We start from the raw sequence: 16,499 nt of genomic DNA, 5'->3' as shown, positions 1-16,499 counted from the left end.
GTACGTGAGGCTGTTCATGGACGCGTAAGTGTGTATACACTTCTCGATCGTTCCATTCAAGTTCCATTCGTAGTACATGGCACTACCGCGATAAGATAAGATTGATCGCATCAATGGCTTAATCAATTTGAGCCAATCACAGTTTCGCGATTCCACGGGGTTCCAACCGTCGAGCCCTGTCCCTAAGCACACGCCTGAGTAACTTTCCACTGGGATTCTTCGGGATAGAATCAACGAATTCGACTCTGGCCAGTCGCTTGTACGCAGCTTTATGATCAGATACGTGCTGGTGGAATACGGTAAGAGTAAGTTAGCGGGCAAAAGCTGGTGTACGCACCTTGGCGATCGAACTTTTTATTTCGTGTGCAGCACTCGAATCTTGTGCCCGCTTACCTGCTTCCTGACGAAGGACAACGAAGGCCACCGGAAGCTCTCCACTGTACTCGTCTGGAATGCCTACAACGCACGTATCTTCGACATCAGGATGTCCGAGGACACAACCCTCGAGTTCCGCTGGAGCAACAGGGGAATCCTCGTACTTTCAACATTTCCTAATATAACCGTCAGTATTGAAAGTCTGATGTAATGCAGAATTGTAGCGAAAGACCTTGAGTCGGTCAAGCACAAATACCTCTCCGCGTTTATTCATTTTAACTTCATCCCCGGTGCGAAACCATCTGTGACACAGTTAGATGAGACAACACAGAAGACGTCCTCACTCGCCCGTTCACAAACGTTTCTCGAGTACTGCATGGGAGCGTTAGTCAATGAGCAATCATTATTTCAGCCCCCACGTACGCTTCTGGATTTCCGGCATACCCGAGTGACAATGATGGCGTCTTTACGACAAGCTCACCAGGCTGATCGAAATCAGCGAGCGTGCCATCGCTCCTTTCAACCCTGGCAGTAATACCCGGTAGAAGCTGACCGCCACTTCCACTGGTGTCGCGCTTTTGTGTCGACCGGGAAAGCTGTAATCACAGTACACGACTCCGTAGTCCCTAGAATCATGGATACCACACGATATGTTTGGAATGAAGGCGAGTAACGAACCATAGCTTTGTCCGGCGCTTGCATTGGGGAAGACTTCCATCAGCCTATTCATCACTTCCCGAGAGAGCGGCGCCGCTCCGCAAGTTACGTATCGGACGTGCCCAAAATCATACTGTGAAACAGCAGGATGCTATCAATCGGTCTTGAGCTGGAGAGCTGGATTATCTACCAAGTATATGTGAACTGACCTTGCAAAACATGACGACTTGAGGGGGCACAAGCCTGTGAAGCGAAGGGGTTACGTCAGTGTGAATTTAAAAAAAGTGCTTCACTCACATAAGATGTGTAATGCGGTATTTGACAATGGTATCGAGGAAGTCCAAGAAATTGAATCGACCAGTGGTAAGAACGACAGTCATCTGAGATGTCTGTTAATTCCAAGTGACAGTGACCAATAGACGCCACGAACCCCACAAAATAAAATGTAGTGGGCCTTGGAAGCACATGAGTGAAACCGTAAAGCGTTCTAGTCAAAAAACATCACATTGAAAACCATGCCGTAGATATCTGGGTGGGGTCAACAGAATTCCCATGCATGACATAGGGGTAGTCACTTACGATACAGGGGTAAAACTATTCCGGGATGTCCGTCAATGTGTCTCAAAACTTCACTGGCTGTAGACGAAGACCCACCTGCACTGCAAACATCTCCGGGCCGGAATCTTTGGTCTTCCCATGGAATACGATCGTCATTTACTCTATTGTGTACAGCTAGTTGAATGATGTTGGCTATTGGGGCATAGTGAGGAATTGCAATGGGCTGTTCCGCATCAACTCTCGTACTGGCAGTCCTGTGGCATCTACATTACCTTTGGCATGCCAGTAGTTCCGCTGGAGAAGTTGAGGAATGCGACCTTTGTCTTGCCTTCACCGGGACTTAAACGTCTCTCACGGAAACTGGGAAAGGCGGACAGCCCTTGATCAATCAAACCTCTCACAGTAGGGAATACTCCTTGAGTCAACGGAGTATCCGCGGTATCGAACAAGACGATGTGGTTCCTCCGACAGTTTAGCAATATGCGCAGCGGATCGTGCAACAGGGAGAACCTCTGGGTGGACAACCAGCACTGATGCGTGTGTGGCTTGCACCTGATATACCAGTTCATCTGAGGTGAAGGAAGGATTTGCACCACTGTACGACGGTGAAGTCCCTCAGATGAAGGATAATGATGGAGAACTCACGACATGACGGCTCCCAGCCTGTGAATAGCCCAGACAGCGACGAGATAGTCTGTGGCATTAAGATCAACGCCTGCCAATGTGAGATGACGTGATGCATACCAAGATGATTCGGACTAAAAACGAGGACTGCGACACGGCTCAGTACAAGTGTGCACGGGACGTTGTTCAGCTGAAAATCTCACAGACGTCATCCTCCTCTGCAAATGGACGTTAGAAAGTAGTCGCGATAAGATTGCATCCGCGAGTACCACGTACTGATATTGAACCTGATGTTCAACCCATTTGCAAGGCCGAATGCTCTTGTACGCAACTACATATAGGACGTTAGCCTTTCTCGAACATAGCGCAGGTCTCTGGGCCAGTAACTGCCCGAGCTAGTTGCTTCCATATCCAAGAACGAGTTCCACTCACCTCCTCCAGTCCACGGGCTTCCCTAGTACGATCCTCAATGATCCATGGCACATCATATTCATGGTTCCGAACAGGCCTCGAGCTGTGCTGATAGTCTAATACAAACTGTACGAGCGTCAGGTCATCTGGAATAGGGGGAAGGATCCCCGAAGGGGACTCGAGTTCAGCCATTCGTTAGACCTTCCGACAGAGTTTATTCAAAGCACGAGCGTCGCGAATAATCGGCGGGACGAGTCTGGGCGCGCTTATCGATTTTTACGTCTTCAGTATTCTTCCACATGTCGTGGAAAAGAGCGCCAAAGACACTTTTCGAGTTCGCAAGCAATTCATGCGACAAGCAATACACCATCGATTGCGGTCAACTCACTGAAGTCTCGCACAGCTTGTACAGTAACTACAAGCACCGTCTTGCTGGATATCACCCTGCGCCGAGTTCGCGGCCAAAATTTCAACAAAATTCAACGAGTGGCTAACGACGCGCACCACGTTGGACGGTGACAATGGTGACCACTTGACTGCGACCGCATGGCAACAGTTGGAACCACGACTCTTCCTAACGTTCACTCCTTCATGGTGACGGTAATTGAAAATTGAAATCGAGCCATTCGTCTCACAACATAACTTGTCTGCACGGTCCTATCCCCCGGCTGTCTATGCAACGGGATGCACAAAACGCAAAACGCCTGCGCAAAGTTCGTAAATGGCATACTAGGTAAGTTGCAGTGTTCTCAAGTGGATCTCGGTGGAAGTGCGCATATAGTAAAATCTGGGCGCGGCCGCAAACGGTGATCTTGGGCATACGCATTATTGTGGAGTCAGTGACGGCGAATGGTACGACTGTGGCAGCGGGAATGAAGGTAAGCACCAGCTGGTTCGAGCAAGGCTATACTTCAAGGCGTGGATTATATACGCAGAATATATAGCGGATCCCTTGACAATCCTTCTTTCCACCTTCCGATCCCATTGCTCGCCCTTCCTACCCTTACCCAACCTTGTACCTCGCACCGACTCATGTCTAACGAGCGACGGTACGTCGACCTCCTCTTCCGCGCATCAAAAAAGTTCGCCAGCTGGGATCCGGAGAAACACTTGGAGGTCGGCGATTGGGGTAGACTCGCCACTGGACATCCGTTCTGGGCATTTTGGCGGCCCGAACGTTGCGTGTTTGTGAAGGAGGGAAATATATACCAGGACAAGATTGCAGAGAAGTATGGCATTCCGCTCCCAAAAGTTCTCGGAGAGGAGAATCCTAATGAATTGACCTGGGTCACGTCCCTAAATGTGCGAGATATGGATGTTTCTACGAGTATGGGGAAGTACGTCTTTTCTCATGTTGCCTGCCACGCGAGGAGGGTGTCGTAACTTAAACCTTCTCTCTCGGCAGGCAGACGCCCGAGCTAGCGGAATGCTCCGTGAAAGTAGGATTTCAATTCGTATCCGGAGGTGGAGAGGCAGCGGTCCTTATCATGGTCAACGATTCAGTGACCACGATTGACCCTGCTACCAGTCTCCGCCAGCTTCTCGGAGAAGAAGCGCTCCGTGATCGGGTTGTCGTTTCGGAAGCACACCGCTGTGCTTCTTACGCATCCTACCTGGCTTCCTCGAAAACCAAAGACGTCGTCATCGGGCTGAGTTCCAAAGCGTCGGAAGGCTCTTCGTCCACACAACCGTATCCTAGATGGGTGCGGACTAACAAGACAGGATATTTCAAGGGGAAAGCGGACAATAGTGGTGAACGGAAGTATTATCCGCTCTACAAACTAGTCTCGGTGAAAGCCGCTGGCGGAAATACAGGCCGGCATTCGCTTGACAGTACTGTGAATGGCGAGGTACCACCGGAGGTGCTACCTTTGCCTGATGCCCTCCCCCTATGGATGTCCAGCACATGATGTGATCCCTCTGGCCTCCCAGATCCACTATACGTACCACATTTCGCTACTATTGCATCACTTTTACGGACACTTAAGCACAGCTCACCTGTCGTACACACGTATGCTATGAGGAAGTTGGAGACTGAAATACCAATAGCGTATCCCACTACGCGCAGAGAAGGGTGTCGTGGGGACTCAACACACAGGGCACAAGCATGACAATCGCATTTGCCATTATTTTTTTCAGGGTTGGTGGAATGATTACCAATTTCCTGGTTCAATAGCATAAAATAACCGCAATGAAATTGCAAAAAGCCCAAAGAGACGATATCAGCTGACGTTAATCAGAGTCTCGAGGGTATTTCGGATTCCTGAAGTATATCGTCCTCTTCGTCTTTCTCCGTTCTTCGTTGTCTTGCGATCGCCAGTCGTGTTCGATGAGCCCACTTGACACGTCGTTCGTTCCACCAGCACACAGCAAATTCTTTTTCCGCGTCACCAACGTTATTTATAATCTCCTGAAACAGCGCCTCTAGAAGCTCATCGCGCTTAATATCGTCATTTTCGACACCTTCGATGATGCCGTCCACTTCCAGCAGCGCGCGTGATAGCAGATCCAGAGGCAGAGATGACACGCTGGACACGAGAGCTAGATACAACCGGTGCACCCGGTCTTCGTCAAATGCCGGTGAAGATGCCCTGCATGCTGTTAACAGCGAATCGATGCAAAACCAGGCGAGCGCATGATCGCCAGATGCCGAGGCACTCTTGACCAGCGCAGCAAAGGCGAGGCGTAGCTGCGAGGCGTTGAGCCTGTCTTTCGCTGAATTCTGTACAAGAAAATTGGTGAGAATTCAACAAATCGGCTGTAGATACTCTCACCTCAATAAGGCACCGCGTATAAAATGGGACCATGATCGCAGGGGACATAGCCCTTTCTGGTTCACGCTCGGCACCACTGGGCGACGTAGAACTGGTGACCTGAGTATGATGATAGTGAGAAAATATTGCTAACACCACACTATGTGCGGCTTCGAATACGTCATGGTAACGCGCATCATCCAAATGTCTGATGGAAACCATGATTAGTTTAAGGGGTTGCAGAACGTGATATTCGCCATCTTACGGTGAGCAGAAAGGTAAGACGTAAGTTTCAATGCCCGACGTCGGAAGAACGGGTATGAGCTGTTCAATAGTGGACAACGCGAACGCTTTCTTTGCCCTCTGGACGGGATGCGACAGGTCATACGCGTTAGACCACGACTCCTCACATAACTGTTGCACAAGGTGCTCGCTTTCAGCTTTGTGTCCTGCCAAAACGTCAAGCGGAAGATAGAAAGCCCGCTTCAGTTCGGGGAATGCGCTGTGTCCCGCACCACCAAACTTTTCGATCACAAAAGCCAGATGGTAGAGACTGCGCAGGACAGCAAGAGCAAGCGACGGTGCGGCATGACCGATTTCGGGAGGAACATAGACTACAGCCGAAAGACCGGCTTCGACGATCATAATCGTCGAGAAAAGTAGAGTCTTGAGGATAGTCCAGATGGACTCGGTTAGTTTCCGTGTTTCAGCAGCTGCCAGGGTGGTGAGAATGGGCATTTGGAATGGGGGGACTGAAAGAGATACCTATCGATTCCTCGGTCGCGCCTGCTAGGTCACTAGCCAACCAGCCCAATTCTACGTTCCGGGAAATGGACTCCAGGCAAAGGAATGTTTCTTGGACACGCGGCAGAGCAAGTTTAGGTCGATGATCTACGAACAACGTTATGCTCCTCGAGCATAATCTGGATAACGAACCCATATTGGACATTGCGGGCGACGAAGACACCTTGTGCACATCTTGGAAGGCAGGAGCTCCTTGCTAGTGGCATCGTACAAGTTGGGTGTCACAGTGACGTGAGAGTACGAGAAGAACCTCACCTTTACATGAATTTTATATTCGGGATGGTGTTCCGTGGATGATTTAAAGGAGGAGAGAAACATCCCAGACATGAACGACTTGTTGATCGTGTGGACCAACAAGGCCAACGTCTGCTGTGGGACGGTCAGCCGGTACATTCACCACAGTGGGTTAACTCACTTGTAAAGGTAACGCGACAAACTTCTCTGGCAGGACGGCCAGAAGTGCTTCGGCAGACGTTATCAATGACAGTGTAAGGGCATCTTCCTCTGAGATGAGAGTTCAAAGGCATGTCTCGAGGTATCAAGGAGATCCGCACCTCCGGCCTCCGTTTCAGGACGGAATTCCTTTCTCCATGAGTCCGATGAAGTGAACAGATCAATGAGATCTGCAAAGGCGAGAACAATCTCGTCTTGGACCGAACTTTCCACGTCGCGCTGTTTCGATGGCAGGCGCTTTAGAATGTCCTCGACACCCAATAGCAACCCGCTGCAACAGGCTAGTCGCGCGATAGCATGACCCCCCTCGAGACCTCTCAAAATTGCCACCAGCCAAGCGCTCAGCTGTACATTCAGGCTGGGAAGGAACACGCTGGGAGGTGCGTCCTTCAGCAGATGAAGTTTGGTATGCACCGCATGTCGAAAGGATGTCTTGAGGGCGTCAAGCTTAGTGAGCGAAAACGGCCGGAACAGCGGACTGCCGACGATGGTGGCCGCTAATGGAGTGGGCGCTGGCGATAGTCGGGCGAGGTAGTGAACGATGAGACCCTGGAGTGTCGACAGAGGAAGAGTGGGTGCCGATGCCCTGTGCAACGAGCTTAACAGCACGGAATACCCTCCTTCAGCTGCTGACATGGTTCGCGACCGTGAGTTGGCACCGGAAAAACACTACGGTCCGAGGCATTACTAGTTACTATTAGACGGTGCCGCGTATGTTCATACGAAGTCAAATCACTCATTTCAAAATGTCCACTAGCTGGTCTGGAATGGATGATTTTTGGTACATAAAATCTGGATTCTCTGCAGCTTATGGCCACAGTTATCCGTCCAACGCAGTTGATTGCAAAACTGGTGACCACAGAACCTGTTATTTCATGCGTCGTACCCACATGTTGTGCTGTTCTCTATTACATCCGACAACAGCGATGGTCATTGCGAGGACAACTTGGTGCCTGTTCGCATGCTTCGACGGCTGATGACTGGTCTCGTCGTCAAGGAACAAAAGAAAATGCCACAGTATGTGTGAGACAATAATGCAGGCCCGACGAGTCTCGTGGATTTTAGAAGTCGAGAACTATTAGCAGGAGTCTGCACACGTTGTGTACTACGAATGCCGGTGAAGATGGAGATCGATCCTGGAACTGAAGGCTCCCACGTGGACGAGGTGCGAGTCCTTCGAACAACACGTGTTTCCGGGACTGCTTGGCCGTTGGTCGACTGTCCAGTCTCAGGAGACACGGACGGAAGAACGACGATGGGAACCGCGGACTTACAAACATGCCGTAGGACCCTCAAGTCAGGCTAAATAAGTTCCCTGTGTGTGTCAGTAGGAGGAGGGCTGTTGCGTTCGCGGGTTGCACAGACGAATATCAACGAGCGCGAGTCGATCTGTGAAGAGGTCGAGTTACTTGGCTATCTAGCAACGACCGGCTAATACGGGTTCATCCATCAGTCGATGGATGACAGCAGAGAGACGGCGGGTATGCTGCCACTGGCATTTGATATCTCTCCTGAGACAGTCTCCGAACTATGCGGGGGGGAGTCTCGGGCCGGGCCGGGTATTTTCTCCGTATAAAAAAATAAAATAAAAAACAAAGATAGGCGCCGGGTACTGCCGAGAGGGTTCTCACGGCTAGTTATGACCTTACATCAGGTGTCGTGCCTTGGGCGGGGATATTTTGAATTTCCGCCATTTTGTCGTGTATATATCTGGGATATTACCTAATGAGGGGTTCACGAGGTCTTTGTGAGAATCCGTTCGCATTTTGCAAGCAGGTCTGAGTGCAGAGTCGTCGCTTCGCCCTCGCAGTCGTCACCGTCGCTGTCGTCGTCGCCGTCATCGCTCCCGTCGTCGCTGAGCGTGTCGCTGCCGTTGTCGGTTGTTTTCGGTGTTGTCAGGGTGTCCTTCTGGGCTGGCTTGGTTGATCCCCTCCCCCCCCTTCTCCCCCCCCTCACACCGCTAATATCACCCACCCTACTCCTCCCCCACCATCTGTCTACACACTTCTCGCTCCCAGAAAATTCCTATACCCGCACTCTGACTAGTACGACTTGCCGACATGTCACGTAGCCCGGTTGCGCCGTGGCCGGCCCAAACACCACCTCCATCGTCATACCTCAGATTGGAGAGAGACGCTAATCCACCAGGCCCTGCTCCGCCTCCCCGACCTAGACAAGATGGAACAACCATCTCTGATTCCACTGCCGTAGGTGTGTGTCATTTCTCCTCCCGCGCGATCCGTTATACGTTGGTTGACGCGCCTGAACTCGTATCTCTCTCGTTGACATGGTCGTTCAGAAACAGCAAAAGTTAATTGCCAGCTCTATGCCAACAACAACAACGTCACATGCTTTCCCACTGCCGGGGAACAGGTGTATCAGCACCAATGGGCCGCTGTCGTCTGTCGGTCCCCTTCGCTTCCCATCCGTTCTTTCATATATACTCATTCCCCCCACAGGGAACAGCCGACGACCGCAACTCACTTATACTAACCTCGTCAATCTCTACCTCGTCAACGCTGACACTCAAGAACCGCTGTTCACCATTACCGACGTGCAAAATCCAATAGGTACAGCTGGAGAGTACAACGTGCTCGTCAACGACAGTTGGTTTGGTACCACTGGCGCGACTTGGCAGCCCGGCCAAAACTTGACATACCCCTTCTTTTGGATTGTGACCAGCAACGAAGATGGTCTCGATGGCTCCCAAACAACTAATCCGACATTCCTCGCAGTCCGTACGTGCAAAAAATCTCTCTATCGCTTCCCCGTTCCATCTTAAACAACGTCATACTAGAAACGACATATGCCGATTCCGTCGTGTCAACTATGCTTTCGTCTTCTGCTTCGCTATCTTCTGTGTCTGCTCAGTCAACACTCTCCGTTCATTCGTCGTTATCCGCTGCCTCCATCGCTTCCGAGAGCCAAGCCGGAATCGCAAGCCCCGTCTTCTAGTGTTCAGCCACAGCAGGACAATTCTGTTTTTCCTCACTGGGCAATTGCAGTCATCGTCGTACTCGGATTCTTGGCTATCGTTGCAGGTGGTATTTTGGTTTGGCTAATACTCCGACGTATACGAAGACGGGCTGTACAATCGAATCGTGGGTCTATGGGCTCCGCTTCCCCCATGATGGCAGATGCTCATCACCAGCAATCGCCCAACCTTCCTCTGTTAGTAGCCGCCGGCACTGCTGGTGGTGCACTTGGCCGATCCTCTTCAGAACACCAACGTCCCCCTTCTGTCGTTTCCCCAGACGGTGCATCGGAAGTATCGAGAGCCCACTCTGCAGGGGACTCAGGTCCCTTCTCGGGCGCAGACGCGGCGATCATGGCGGATGCATTCCGGAAGGCCCTGCGAAAACCCGATTTCGCTGCAACACCCGTGGAGGAAAATGACGACGGAAAGGACGATGTTATAAATCGTGAACTGGCAGAAGAAGGCAGGGACATTCGCAGCGTGGGTTCATCGCGAGGAGTTAGAGTGGAAACCTTGAGTGAAACTGGTGATAGAGCGCAAGATCACTAGGTTTCCTGTACGCGTCTCTGCTTTTTATTTTATTTGAAGATCGGTTCTCATAACTACCTGTCCGGATACCTCGTCTGCTTTGCTGCAGTCCCCCTCCCTCCACGCCCATCCATCATATTGTTGCATTTCCTCTGACCTGTAGTGGTATTACACCTGCTTCTCGCATTCTGACCCCTTTCGTCCCTTTTTCCCCCCCAGCAGCCACTTTTCCACACTTTCGATGACGACAACCCCCTTCGACCGTTGCAAGGTTCCCTTCTCCCCCTTTACTTCCTCGCTCGTTCTCGGTAACTTCGTGACAGCACCCCCTTGACTTATTCGCTACGCGGATGGGGCGCTTTTGATTCTAGTTTGCTGAACCAGTTTTTCAAGTAACTTGTTTACATATATCCAACACCCTCTCAAGTCACCCACGTTCATTCCTCCCAGGCATGTTGTCCTTCCTCCCTTCCACACATTCTCGGACAGCCTGCGCATGTCTCATTGAAACCACATGCCATGATGCCTGTCCCCCAGTGCCGATGGTACCCCACCTAATCCGCTCCTTACCTCACCCACTATCTATCTCCAACGTGGCCGCGTATCAACCTCTCCTCCACGGACAACGGCTACCTGCTGGGAGGTATGGACGCGAACTGTTTTCTAGTTTACTTTTTTCTTCATACAAGTACGGCGCCTGGGATACCATACGACCACGTAGCAGGTTTAATGACAGATAACGATTTGACGGATACTTGATAGACAGTTCATCGTACAGCCAAATTGTATGAGTAAGGCTAAAGACCGATACGACATCTGGGATTGGTCGATGCGAAAACGGGACCGAATTCATCGGTGAACGTCAAGTTTTACGGTCAGCTATGTCCGCGATCCAAAGGTCGCCTCCTCGGGGACAGCGTGCAGTCACCAGGAGACCATTCGGAAGGGCTGGCTGTGCTACCGTGATGACCCCAAAATCTACTGCGGGAAAGCCACGCCGAAGAACAGACAGTACTTAGGTGACCAATCTGTCAATTTTTGTGATCGGGGAGGGGACACGGGCGGTGCCTACACGACATGATGCAATTGCACCGTCATATTAAACGACCTAAGCGGAACCTCCGGCCTGTGTGGTAAGGGCCCTTCATATCCTTCAAGTTGCAACTGATTCAAGGACAGTCCCCGTTCATTACGCCGGCGCCGTGTACGCTCAATCCCCACGAGGCACGGCCAAACGGGTGGAATGTTTACATATGAGCATCGTTTACTGTTCAGGGCAGGGTCTGTTGGGAAGGCTGAGGAACTCGCCCTTCGAGATTCGAATGGAAGAGAGCGAGGGGGAGACTTCTTATGAACGCCAAGGCGTAGCCACAGGGTCCCAAGTCAGAGTGGGTGATTGGTTCCTCAAAATCTTCTACACTTTGACCAATATTCTTGGAAGTATTCCCATCAGATTGCCTGCCGTTTTTCGAGCCACATCTCCTAGGCGCAATAGACGTACCCATAACCAGCACTCGGTTCTCCTCGCCTGTGCGATCTTGCAGCTGAAAGAGATGGCAGATCCTACTCGGAAGGGTCTGCGTGAGTCTAGCCCAGTTGAACCACAGACGGTCAATCTCTGCCTATAGACTTTTCAGTGCATCTTGCTATACTATACATACCTTAAACCGACATCGATGTTTCCAAGAATGGGGGTTTCGAGGGATATTGGAATCACGCAAAGTCAAGAAAATTGGCTAGAATACGCGTGCATGAAACACGTGCCTTTCTTCTCTTTACCGTTTGAAAATAGAAAAAAAAGGGTGGGGGGCAGACATCGACTCATCGATATCTGACATCCACTGGCAAATCCGACTGTTGCGTACTTGTCGCACGAGTGAGAGAAGCTGTCCGTACTTACTGGATAGAATGGAATGGACCTCGAAGTGGCTCGTTGTGGTACATAGCGCGCTTTTCTTCATTTAATAATAACTAAAACGCACGTCGCAAAAGCCACCACCTTGATTTATTGTTTTGGGGGGCTGAAAATCCACTTGTCGTCCGCGGTATATGTAGTTACGCTGGTCACCGGTCACTGATTGGCGGACGACCGTTTTTCTGTATCGCGTGTTTGCCGCCGTCAGGCTCGTAGTCTGTAGTAGTACGCACGCCTTGGTGTCAATGGTCGAAAACGCTCGAGCATACAGAGGCCGCGATCCTTTCTCCCACATCTCTTGCTCCTCACCTAGGACCCATAGATCATAGAAAGAGAAGAAAAAAAGGCGGGGAATATTTGCTGACAGCACTAGTTACTTTGTCCCCGAGTTAGGCAGTGCGCAGTGCATTACAATGTGACCCTTTGTGACGTCACACGTCACATTCACTAGTCTTCCCGTGACTACTAGTAACTCTCTCCGTCGGACTCACCAGGGGGTGACCAGCCCACTGACTGCTTACAACCTGGGGAACGCTGTCTCGGATGTCCACAGAGCTTAACAGATTTATTAGCGACAATTGTCTCAGGGTAAGCCCAGTCATATGTTCATTTGTTCGTGCAGTTCACACTTCTTCCCCTCAGTTTTTCGGACTTGCAGACAAAACTACCACTGACTTCGTCGCCGCTTCCGGTGAGTCGATTTTTTCAGCTTGTCTTATTTCCATTATCTGTTAACGCGTTATTTTATATTGTAGCATCGTCAGCGAAGTCGCCAGATGCGCTCTTTGGATTCTTGTCCGCAAGTGGTCTACCCAACACTTCCGAGGCTCATACCTTCATAAATGAACTCTTCGTCCGCATCCCTCGAAAATCGAAGCACAAAGGAAAAGCTGGTGGTGTAGATGAAGCTGCAAGGAAACAGGCGGAACGGGAGGCTAGAGAGTTGAGCGCGCGGAAATATGGGTTTCTCGCGGAAGAGGAGAAGGAGAAATCAGTCGTCGTTGAGGTCAGAGAGAAATCTGCGGGAGGCGAAGGAGGCACATCATCGAGAGAAAAGCGAGGGAGGAATCTGAGGAAGAGAGAACTCGATGCAAAGGAGTGGGAAAGTGATGGGGAAGACCAATCCCGAAAGCGACATAGGCCTCAAGGTTCTGTTTCTCCTCGAGGCAGACCTCCATCCGACGATGAAGTGCTCAATATTGAGATCGAGGAGGACGAAGAGGCGCGCAAGGAACGAGAACGATTAGAGGATTTGAAGTCCCGTGACGAGTTTGCCGAACGCGTTCGTATGCGTGACCTTGAGAAGACGAAGAAAATGGTCGAGGATCGATCCTCTCGTGCAGCTGGCCCCGGTGCTACAGACGCCGCCCTTCGCAGGCAGCTCGCGGACGACTCCGAAGCTCGACATCAGGCTTTACCCTCTCTGCGATTACATTCTCGTCAGGAATACCTCACCAAGCGTGAGATCCAGCAAATCGAGTTGCTTCGTAGGGAGATCGCAGATGATGAGGCTCTTTTCGTCGGGATGAAAGTCTCGAAACGAGAAAGGCGAGAACTCGAGCGGAAGAAAGAGCTTCTGAAGCTGGTCGAGGAGCGCCTTAAAATCAACGACAAGTGGGAAGGGTATCAGTTGCCTGACGATTATTTCACTGAACAGGGGAAGATCGACAAGAAGAAGAAAGAGAATGTGTTGTACCAGCGCTACGAGGAAGCGAAGCCCAAGGATGATCAGTTCGTTACGGACGTCGATCAATGGGAGGCAAGTCAAACACGACACAGCACCTTTAAAACGGGTGCCTTGGACAAACCCGAGTTCGTGGATCAATATGAGTATGTGTTCGACGAGAGCCAGACTATCAAATTTGTCATGGACCAGGCAATGAAGGGAGAAGGTATGCTGAGTGCTAAAGACAAGATCTTGCAACAACAGATCGAAGAAGCCGAGACGAGAGGTGAGTAACCGAACTTGCTTCATAATCGAAGGGTTCACAATTTTGTCGACATTAGCCAAGGGCATTGAGGAAACCCGCAAGTCGCTACCTATATATACCTACCGCAAGCAGCTTCTGGAAGCCATCAAGGAGCACCAGGTATTGATTGTCGTAGCTGAGACAGGTTCCGGGAAGACGACACAACTTCCTCAATACCTTCATGAATCGGGCTATACGGCTGGGGGCATGAAAGTTGGTTGCACCCAACCACGGCGGGTGGCAGCCATGTCCGTTGCCGCTCGCGTTGCAGAAGAAATGGGGACCAAGGTCGGTTACGAGGTTGGATACTCGATTCGGTTCGAGGACTGCACGAGTGACAAGACTGTACTCAAGTACATGACCGACGGAATGCTATTAAGAGAGTTCCTTACGGAGCCAGATCTCGCATCTTACTCGGCGTTGATCATCGACGAGGCACACGAACGCACACTCAGTACGGATATTTTGTTTGCTCTCGTTAAGGTGTGTTACCCATCGTCGTTTGTCTTTTTGCAGGAGCTCAAGAAATTGAAATAGGATATCGCAAGGTTTCGACCAGAGCTAAGGCTACTTATTTCGAGTGCCACGATGGATGCGGAGAAGTTTAGTGAATATTTCGATAATGCACCTGTGTTTTATGGTAAGCGTCGTTTATCTTTTGATCAGAGCCCGATTTACGTCGTTCCCTTCAGTTCCGGGTCGGCGATACCCCGTTGATATCCACTACACACCTCAGCCGGAGGCCAACTATCTTCACGCGGCTATAACGACTGTCTTCCAAATCCACACAACCCAGCCCAAAGGCGATATCCTCGTCTTTTTGACTGTAAGCCTTCTTGCACATTCCGTTCTCTATTGATTTCGTGATGAAGAATTTCTTAGGGCCAAGATGAAATCGAAGCAGCTCACGAGAGCCTTCAGGAAACTGCCCGTACTCTAGGAAACAAGATCGCGGAGCTCATAATCTGTCCAATCTATGCCAACTTACCGTCAGATATGCAGGCGAAGATTTTTGAACCGACGCCCCCCGGAGCACGCAAAGTGGTTTTAGCAACGAACATCGCGGAAACTAGTATAACTATAGATGGTGTTGTGTTCGTCATCGATCCTGGCTTCGTGAAGCAGAATGCTTACAATCCGAGAACGGGTATGAGTTCCTTGGTGGTCGTTCCTGTAAGCTGTCGCCCTCCTGGAAATTCCTTATATCCGCTGACAAGGTTTTGTATAGTGCTCACGGGCTTCGGCGAATCAGCGTGCGGGTCGTGCGGGACGGGTAGGTCCCGGAAAAGCTTTCCGGCTCTATACAAAATGGGCATATGCGAATGAACTCGAGGAGAACACTGTCCCTGAAATTCAGCGCACAAACCTCGGGATGACCGTTCTTGTCTTGAAGTCTCTTGGGATCAACAATTTCATGGAGTTTGAATTCATGGACCCACCGCCCGGGGAAACGCTGATCCGTGCGCTCGAATTGCTATACGCGCTTGGTGCCCTGAATGACCGGGGTGAAATGACGAAACTTGGCCGAAGGATGGCGGAATTCCCTGTTGATCCGATGCTTAGCAAGGCCATCATCGAGAGCGAGAAATATGTGTGCACAGACGAGGTAATTTTCCTCACCTTGGTTATCCCTGAACTATCTGACGTGTGTCGCAGGTACTAACTATCATAGCTATGCTTTCGGAATCGTCCTCGCTGTTCTATCGACCAAAGGACAAGAAGTTGCACGCCGATCAGGCTCGACAAAACTTCGTTCGTGCAGGCGGCGACCATTTCACACTCTTGAACATTTGGGAACAATGGGCGGATACCAATTATTCCCAGCAATTCTGTTACGAACAGTTCCTTCAGTACAAGAGCCTTAATCGCGCTCGGGATATTCGAGATCAGCTTGCGGGCCTGTGTGAACGTGTGGAAGTCATCATAAGGAGCAACCCGAACGCCAATGATAACACGCCCATTCAAAAGGCGATCACCGCAGGATACTTTTACAATACGGTGAGCTGGTTCATCTGGCCAGTGCGCTTTTGGTTGGTGCTCATGGTTTCGGGGTTTAGGCTGCTTTACAAAAGAGCGGGGACTCGTACAGGACACTCAAGACTAACCATACTGTATACATCCATCCATCATCAAGCTTGTTCCAACACCAGCCCCCGGTGAGAGCGGTTCTATACTACGAGCTAGTGATGACATCCAAGTCGTATATGAGGTGAGTCGAACGGAGTTGTGAAACGACCCCCCAGCTAACTCCATGAACAGACAAGTGATGGAGATCAAGCCAGCTTGGTTGATGGAAGGTAAGCTATTTTGATCCACTGGGTCTAGTACGTGGCTGAAGTTCGATGTTATCAGTTGCTCCGCACTATTTTAAAGCGGCGGACGTGGAGCAACTTGCAACGGGACAAAAGAAAATGCCAAACGCCAAAGCTAACGCGTCATCGGGCACGACTTCATAGCCCCGGACCCCGAACGTG

At 50.7% G+C, this 16,499-nt stretch overlaps 5 protein-coding genes across 5 annotated transcripts; 3 read left to right on the top strand and 2 right to left on the bottom strand.

Moving 5' to 3' along the window:
• Positions 1-136: 136 nt before the first annotated feature.
• Positions 137-3,271, bottom strand: F5J12DRAFT_954393 (uncharacterized protein; the record flags this gene model as incomplete). The annotated part of the gene is made up of 18 exons (XM_051749849.1): positions 2,647-3,271; positions 2,491-2,545; positions 2,418-2,432; positions 2,335-2,361; positions 2,236-2,284; positions 2,152-2,185; positions 1,863-2,102; positions 1,612-1,813; positions 1,538-1,560; positions 1,463-1,486; positions 1,330-1,412; positions 1,242-1,275; positions 914-1,183; positions 799-860; positions 736-747; positions 608-677; positions 338-538; positions 137-286 (listed from the first exon to the last, which is right to left on the bottom strand). Exons 1-18 carry the CDS (start codon positions 2,815-2,817, stop codon positions 137-139), a joined length of 1,722 nt encoding a protein of 573 aa, XP_051604289.1. The 5' UTR covers positions 2,818-3,271.
• Positions 3,272-3,657: 386 nt separating this feature from the next.
• Positions 3,658-4,535, top strand: F5J12DRAFT_888518 (uncharacterized protein; the record flags this gene model as incomplete). Its single annotated transcript, XM_051747257.1, has 2 exons — positions 3,658-3,962; positions 4,031-4,535. The coding sequence occupies 2 exons, from the start codon at positions 3,658-3,660 to the stop codon at positions 4,533-4,535; spliced, it is 810 nt and encodes a 269-aa protein (XP_051604288.1).
• A 143-nt stretch (positions 4,536-4,678) lies between these two features.
• On the bottom strand, positions 4,679-7,308 carry F5J12DRAFT_918847 (uncharacterized protein). Its single transcript, XM_051749233.1, has 7 exons — positions 6,737-7,308; positions 6,598-6,686; positions 6,438-6,551; positions 6,144-6,378; positions 5,644-6,091; positions 5,400-5,586; positions 4,679-5,347 (listed from the first exon to the last, which is right to left on the bottom strand). Exons 1-7 carry the CDS (start codon positions 7,269-7,271, stop codon positions 4,862-4,864), a joined length of 2,094 nt encoding a protein of 697 aa, XP_051604287.1. The 5' UTR covers positions 7,272-7,308; the 3' UTR covers positions 4,679-4,861.
• A 1,075-nt stretch (positions 7,309-8,383) lies between these two features.
• F5J12DRAFT_954383 (uncharacterized protein) lies at positions 8,384-10,161 on the top strand (the record flags this gene model as incomplete). Its single annotated transcript, XM_051749848.1, has 5 exons — positions 8,384-8,846; positions 8,935-9,039; positions 9,095-9,373; positions 9,433-9,529; positions 9,591-10,161. Exons 1-5 carry the CDS (start codon positions 8,696-8,698, stop codon positions 10,159-10,161), a joined length of 1,203 nt encoding a protein of 400 aa, XP_051604286.1. The 5' UTR covers positions 8,384-8,695.
• A 2,437-nt stretch (positions 10,162-12,598) lies between these two features.
• Positions 12,599-16,481, top strand: F5J12DRAFT_903102 (pre-mRNA splicing factor; the record flags this gene model as incomplete). The annotated part of the gene is made up of 12 exons (XM_051748363.1): positions 12,599-12,643; positions 12,698-12,746; positions 12,811-14,007; positions 14,063-14,529; positions 14,563-14,665; positions 14,718-14,851; positions 14,908-15,198; positions 15,254-15,631; positions 15,682-16,023; positions 16,083-16,234; positions 16,285-16,322; positions 16,378-16,481. The coding sequence occupies 12 exons, from the start codon at positions 12,599-12,601 to the stop codon at positions 16,479-16,481; spliced, it is 3,300 nt and encodes a 1,099-aa protein (XP_051604285.1).
• Between the last annotated feature and the right edge of the window lie 18 nt (positions 16,482-16,499).

Source organism: Pisolithus orientalis (genome assembly GCF_024613125.1).
Source record: "Pisolithus orientalis strain OTSU chromosome Unknown F5J12scaffold_3, whole genome shotgun sequence".
Lineage (NCBI taxonomy): Eukaryota > Fungi > Basidiomycota > Agaricomycetes > Boletales > Pisolithaceae > Pisolithus > Pisolithus orientalis.
This window is presented reverse-complemented; position numbering and strand designations above follow the sequence as displayed.

Excerpts from the sequence above, each read along its gene's own strand:
- F5J12DRAFT_918847 (XM_051749233.1), bottom strand. The coding sequence starts at position 7,271 with ATGTCAGCAGCTGAAGGAGGGTATTCCGTGCTGTTAAGCTCGTTGCAC. Across the intron at positions 6,687-6,736 it reads TCCTGAAACGGAGGCCGGAG|AGGAAGATGCCCTTACACTG; the intron begins GTGCGGATCTCC and ends CTCTCATCTCAG. Across the intron at positions 5,348-5,399 it reads ATACGCGGTGCCTTATTGAG|AATTCAGCGAAAGACAGGCT; the intron begins GTGAGAGTATCT and ends TTTCTTGTACAG.